The sequence below is a fragment of the Mus caroli genome, chromosome 2 (genome assembly GCF_900094665.2).
Source record: "Mus caroli chromosome 2, CAROLI_EIJ_v1.1, whole genome shotgun sequence".
NCBI lineage: Eukaryota > Metazoa > Chordata > Mammalia > Rodentia > Muridae > Mus > Mus caroli.
The window spans coordinates 111,276,524-111,283,431 of NC_034571.1; the positions used below are offsets into that span (position 1 = coordinate 111,276,524).

Consider the following 6,908-nt stretch of genomic DNA (forward strand, 5'->3'; position numbering starts at 1 on the left):
CCGGTAGCTCCACCCTTGAGCAGGCAGGTTCCAGGCTGGGGGGAAGGGAGGCCACACTCGACTCTTTGAAACAACTTTCACAGGGCTCACATAGACCATGGTTGAAAGAAACACCCACATTCATTTAGGGAAGATGTTCTACTTGTCGTTCTATTTTGAGATGACCACCATGACCAAAAGCAACTTGGAGAGGAAAGGGTTGACTTGGCTTACACTTCCATGAAGTCAGGGCAGGAACTGAAGCAGAGACATGACAGGAACCCTGCTTACAAGCTTGATTCCCATGGCTTGCTTAGCCTGAGAGAGGCAGTTCCTTGATTGGGGATCCCTTGCCCTGGGGACTCTAGTTTGTGCCAAGAATCTGGTTGAAGCTGTCCAGATCAGTGACTCTATACCCAGAAGTTTCTTTGAATTAATGCCATATTTGAAAATGTCTCAGAGATACCATGCTAAGATACCGTACTGCTGCTAAGATATCAACATCTCTTTGTGATGCTGAACAAGAAGTGTATTTGACTAGTTTTAAAAGAAAAAAATGGGATCTAATGACATTTGATACTTCATTATTTTAAAATGGTGCTCCAAGTATACTAGGGAAATGGGGGATGAGGGGCAGGAAGGTTCGTGTCCAGCTCCGTCTTAGTTCACAGTGACATCTTGAAACCCAAGAGACACTGAGTTTCATCCAGTCATGTGGATACAAAAGCTCCCTCATTGCTCCTGCCAGGTATTAGCCAGGTAACTTCATGGAAAAGCTATTGGGGAAAATTTTCTCTTATTTTGAGCTAACTAACCTCCTCACTTCCTTTGTACTAGGAATCAAACCCAGAGCTCCAGCCACAGAGCTACACTGCCAGCGCTAGGAAGGAAAAATTAAGTCAAGAGTCAAAAGCATGATTTTGTAGTTAAACCTTTTTATCTTTAACTTAGTTAGAAGATTACAAGACAACCACTTTGCAGTACACAGTGGCACACACCTTTAATCCCAGCACTCGTGGGACAGAGTCAAGAGTCAAACAGATCTCTGTGAGTGTGAGGCCAGGTCTACTTAAGGACTTCTAGGGCTACACAGTGAGAACCTGTCTCAAAAATAAAGAATAAAATTAAAAGGGAGAGAAACTAACTCTTTGGGATTTAAAGTGCAAATGACATATGGTTAACTGATTACGTTAAGCTGAGACTTCACTCAGCTCCTGGGTTTTGTGTGCCAACCTATAGGTGGGCCAGATACTGCCTACATACAGTGTGGTATAGCTGGAATTTTGGTCTGATCTCCAGCTTGGCTCCTGGTAGTTTTCTCTCGGGCACTGTGTCCATAGTTACTCCTTCTTCCTCCTGCTGCGTGCTGGGGACTGGGGTCAGCCAGAGTTTGCCGTCCGCAGCACTGCTTTTCTCAGGAGCAGACATGGCAGACACAGAGTGGCTGAGGGAATAGGGGCTCCAGAGGTGGTGCAGGGGGAGGCAGCCCTGGGCTCCTCGTGGGGATTACTCGGGCAAGGGGAGAGAAGAGTTTCCGGCTAATTCTGTGAATATCTGAACAAGTCTGGCATGGCCTGCCCCTCTCATTTGTGCACCTGCAGTAATGAAAATGAGGGTGTGGACGGAGGAGGGGAACATGGTTTACAATGGGGACAACGCACAGCAGAGGCCCAGCCAGTGTCCAGTCCACTGCCAGTACTTACCACTAAGTACATGTCTGTCTGTCTCAAACATTCTGTGAGCTGCTTCAGAGCAGAATTTGGGGGGAAGGGATACTCTGTAGGTATTACAAAAGCTAGGATTACCTGTGACCACCCAATGCCCGTTCTTGGGGCTACACAGGGCCCTGCAGGCCCCGCAGCGTGTGGAAGCACTGTGCATGCTGTCCCTGTCCCATCCTGGAGCAGCAGCTAACTGTGCCTCTTTGCTTTCCAGCTGTGTCGACTCTACAAGTTCATCGAGCAGAAGGGGGATTTGCAAGACCTAACGCCAACCATCAACTCACTAATAAAACAGAAAACAGGAGTTGCTCAGTTGGTGAAGTATAGCTTAAAAGACCTCGAGGATGTTGTCGGGCTGCTGAAGAAACTTGGCATGAAGTTACAGGTTTGACAGCTGTTCTGTGCTGGCAGTTTGGGCCTGCCATGATAACAGCGGCCCCAGGGGATGGGGCTTATTTCCCTAATGTTAGTGTTGTATTTCTCCAAAGCTCAGGATTTCTTTGCAAGCGACACTGTTTCTGTCACACACACCCACTCTGTGGCGTGTGCCTCAGAGAGGGTGTTACTGTCAGAGCTTGGCGGGCTCCAGTAAACAGTTCTTGCCCGATCTTACTGAAGGGTTTTGTTTATGCAGAATAATTGAGACAGAGTTGTAGTCCACATTCCACAGCTGAGGCTGCTGCCCCATATGTGTGGCCATTCCCTCCACAGGTCTCCATCAACCTGGGCTTGGTCTACAAGGTGCAGCAGCACACTGGCATCATCTTCCAGTTCCTGGCATTCAGCAAACGCAGGCAGAGGGTTGTGCCTGAGATCCTTGCCGCCGGTGGCAGATACGACCTGCTGGTAAGGGCAAGCCCTGTGTGTTGACTTGCTTTGGCCTACTGCTAGTTCCTCTAATTCCTCAGCTCATTCCCCCTGTCATGATGCAAAAAGTTAACCCAGTAAATCCTATGGAATCCCTGTAGCATTTATCTAGGAATATAAATGTATCTTCTTGCCTCTTCTCCCAAGTTCTGAGATTACAGGCATGTACCACGCCAGGCTTGTGAGGGCTTGCTTTTTTTTTTTTTTTTTTTTTTTTAGCTGTTGCTTTACCTAGAATATATTTCTTTCCTGTTTCATAACCTGGCCTCCGGTCTATCCACAGATTCCCAAGTTCAGAGGCCCACAGACTGTGGGGCCAGTCCCCACTGCTGTCGGTGTCAGCATAGCCATAGACAAGATATTTGCTGCTGTCCTCAACATGGAAGAGCCTGTAAGTCCTGATGCTTGCCGGCACGCTTTGGGGCATCCCCACTCCTCATGTTACTTACCTACCTTTGGAGCACAGCCTGCCGAGTTATATACTCACTCCCACATGCCAAGTAAGGACCAGCATGGCAGCAGCCACCAGCTGGCACAGTTCCCTCTATGATACTCCCACCCTCCTGAAGACAATGGCAGAACCACAGGTTGAGAGCTCAGTCCCCAAGTCGGCCCCTCCACTTCCAATGCCAGGTAGAAGCCCTCTTTCTTAGAGCAGGACACAGAACTCAGAGAAACCCTGTATCGACCTGGCTTAATATAACTGACATTAACGTGAAGAGGTGAGGACATGAAGAGCTTAGGCGCTTCAGGAATGAACACCTAGCCCTGTGTGGTGCACCATCAGCAGGGAGCCTCCTTCCAAAACACTCTGAACCTTGCCCTTTGCTGTTTGGTGGATGCTTCATTATATAGCAGGGTTGACAATGTCACCAGTGACCCACTTAGCCCCTTCCCCTCCCAGAACTGGGGCTGTGTCTGAAAGCTCCAACCCTTTATCCTGACTTAGTCTGCCCAAGGGCCAGGTCCCTCTCCCCCAACCCCGTCTCAGTTATCTCATTAACATAGAAAGACCATCACTTTGAAGAGTCTAGGATTTTAATAATCGGGAACAAAGGGCACAAAGCTGCTTTGAAGACCTAAAAGCTGCAGCGCGAGTGTTTTAAAGTTACCTTTCCTGTGCCCAGGCCAGGCGAAGAGTTGTCTCTTCCTTGCTTCTCTGCTCTCCGGCTGCTGCCGATTCAGGCATCTCTCCTACTTAACTCTCCACATCCGTAGTACACTATGTAAAGATAACATATTCTGCTTGTTAACACACTTTTGTCAATTCTCTTGCTCAAAAACCCAGCTAGTCTACAAAGCTTAAAAAAAAAATGGCTTTTTCCCATTTCAGGCAAGATCTGTTTTCCCTGGGTGAAGGGGTAGGAGTGGAAATGTATCTTCCTAATGGCACAGGACAGCTGAAATTATGTCTGTAAAGATCTTTTTTAAATTGTCTTGTTTTCTGTTGTTTCGAGATGTCATTTTAAACCAAAGCCATCTGCACTGTGTGACTGTTCCCAATTTCAGGGGCGTTAGTTCGTCAGCCCTAGGATGCTGCTCTCACCCCGCAGCTGCAGTGTTCCCCACCCCCACCCCGTGTAACTATGTTTCCTATCAGGTTACAGTGAGCTCCTGTGATCTCCTGGTTGTCAGTGTTGGCCAGATGTCCATGTCCAGGGCCATCAACCTAACCCAGAAACTGTGGACAGCAGGCATCACTGCAGAAATCATGTATGACTGGTCCCAGGTAAGGGACAGAAAGCTGTGAATGACATGCAGATGGTTACGGATCAGGATAGATCAGCCTTTCACAGGCATGGCCACCTGAAGCCACCTGAAGCCGTAGGGCCCAACCATAACCCTAAGCTCATTAAAACGCTGAGATTTCTGTTGGTTTTGCTTACTCGTTGTAACTCAATGGTAAGTCTCTCAAGGTGAGCTTTGTAGATGATAATGGTGTACTGTGTAGGGGTCTTGATTGGGTTCACTTTCTCTGGCAGAAAAAATCTCAAGCACACCAGGGAAAATGTCAGACACAGCAAGGCACAGAGAGGGAGAAGCGAGACCCTTCCCAGAGTGGAGCCTCTGGAGCCTCATGTCTGGTCTCCTTGAGGATGGGTGTTTTAATGGCCTTTGAGCACTCTATGCCCCCTAATTTAGGGTTGGTCAGTTTAATCAAAGACAGGGAAGCTGTTTGGTCCAAAACATTGGGTATTTGTATGGTCTGGCCTTGAACTTGTTAGACTAGTTTACTGGCAGTGGTGCCCTACTGGTAGAAGAAGCCTTTAAGCCTTTAAGACTTTGTCTCAGTTCAGGAGCGTGAGAAAGAAGCTGGAAGTTTGCCATCTTTCCTATCCGTTTACCCTCTGCCCGCCATATGTGCCCGCCTCTCAGGGGTCTGTGTAACTCCACTCCCTGTAGCAATGTCAGAAGGTTGGACAGAGGGGCTAGCAAGATGCTTATGTGCCCTCGATGCTCTTCCAGCGGACCTAAGTTCTGTTCCCAGCCCCCCATATCAGGTGGCTTACATCAGCAAGTAACTCCAGCTCCAGGGAGTTAATTCTAGCCCCTGCAGGTACATACACATGTGTGGGTATGCACAGAAAGACACACACACACACACACACACACATAATGTAAAAACAGTTTTAAAAAATTGGATGTGCCTGCCAGTCTACACCAGAGTCTGTCAAATAGGGTTTATCTCTGTGGGTGGAGTTACCTCTTGCGTTAGCATCTGATGGCTACTACAACAGATGGCCACAAGGCCAGTGTGTTAACAGTTCTGTTCTAAGATCCTGGAAGTCAGAAGTCAGGGTCAAGATGACTGGCAGGGCTTGTCCCTCCAGAGGCCCGAGGCATGGGTCTGTACCTAGAGACCTCCTGCACTGGCTGGGCCCTTCCTCCTTTAAACTCAGCAGTGTGGAATTTTCTTTCCTGAGGAGGCTTCCTCTTCTTTGTCCTCAGTGAGACTTCTATCTTTACCTTCTCTCTACCTCTGGCTACCTCAGCCCCTGTGATGGCCCAGGGCCACCATTGGACAGGTTCCAGGGACTAAAATGAGGACATGCTGTGGCCAGCTTGCCACACTGAGGGCACTCTGAGCTTGTGTGTCTGTGGATCTGTAAGTCATCAGCGCGCCTCCAGTGTGCAGACCTGCTATCTGCTCTAGCTGTGGAGGTGAGCAAAGTGTCACCCTGGACACCTGCCTGCCCTTCACAATTGGAGTTGGGAGCTTTAGATACCCAATGTCTGCATTATCAGGCGTGGAGGATGCTTGTACATTAGCTACACTAATGGCACCCCAGGGCTCTGCAATGACTGGAACCCACAGGCCAACTCTCCCACCATGAGCTTTCTGCAGCTCTGTGTGTTCATATAAAAACTGTTGTCAATTTTTTAATCATGTAACTGAAAAAGCATCTATTTGCTTGCTTCATATGTTGTTAGAGAAGTGTTCGGGTGTTCAGTTTGTTTTTTGAGACAGGATCTCACTGTGTAGCCCATCCTCCTGCCTCAGCCTCCTCCTGGGTGCTAGGATTATAGGCAAGAACAAAATACCCAGCTTAATTCTGCTTTGTTCTAGCTGCTGTCTTTTTATTCCTTTGCTTTCCTAAAATGCTCTGTGTGTGTGTGTGTGTGTGTGTGTGTGTGTGTGTGTGTGTGTGTGTTACAGAACTTGGCACATTTTGTTAAGGTTTGAAGCCATTGAAAACCTCTTCCTGTCATGGCTGCATTACTTGTTTGCCATCCTTCAACACAATCATGAAAGTAGCGAAAGCACAAGAGAATTCCTTCCTGGAATTCTGTGCTCCTCTCAATAGCATTCCTACCCCCTGAAGTCAGCATATTTAGTAACTCACCTTGGGAATACAATTAGCAGCAGTTTTTTCATTGTCCTTAATGACTTGAAGGGGCTCCAGGCACACTGTGTCCATTTGTCCCACTGTTTGTTTCAGTCCCAGGAAGAGTTACAAGAGTACTGCAGACACCATGAAATCACCTATGTGGCTCTGGTCTCTGATAAAGAAGGAAGCCATGTCAAGGTAAAGAGGGAAGGGGAGGGCTGGAGATGGAGCTCTGTGGTTGAGCACTTACCTAGCATGGGTAAGACCCTTGATTCAACACACACACACACACACACGCACACACACGCACGCACGCACGCACGCGCGCACACACATTCAAGACCATTGGGAAATCAACTAGCATTTTCCACAAACTGTTTCCTGTGGAACCTCTAGTGTACTTCAGCATGCTCTTTTCTCCTCTTCTCTTCTCTTCTCTTCTCTTCTCTTCTCTTCTCTTCTCTTCTCTTCTCCTCTCCCCTCCCCTCCCCTCCCCTCCCCTCCCCTCCCC

At 48.2% G+C, this 6,908-nt stretch overlaps 1 protein-coding gene across 3 annotated transcripts in view; it reads left to right on the top strand.

Annotated features, from left to right (window-relative positions):
* Positions 1-6,908, top strand: part of Eif2ak4 (eukaryotic translation initiation factor 2 alpha kinase 4) — a 92,645-nt gene that overhangs the window by 77,127 nt on the left and 8,610 nt on the right. For all 3 annotated transcript variants that reach the window (XM_021183477.2, XM_029471630.1, XM_029471631.1), the window contains 5 exons: positions 1,915-2,085; positions 2,412-2,546; positions 2,851-2,958; positions 4,168-4,296; positions 6,509-6,595. In XM_021183477.2, coding sequence (XP_021039136.1) covers positions 1,915-2,085; positions 2,412-2,546; positions 2,851-2,958; positions 4,168-4,296; positions 6,509-6,595 — 630 coding nt within the window. The remainder of the gene's footprint in view (positions 1-1,914; positions 2,086-2,411; positions 2,547-2,850; positions 2,959-4,167; positions 4,297-6,508; positions 6,596-6,908) is intronic.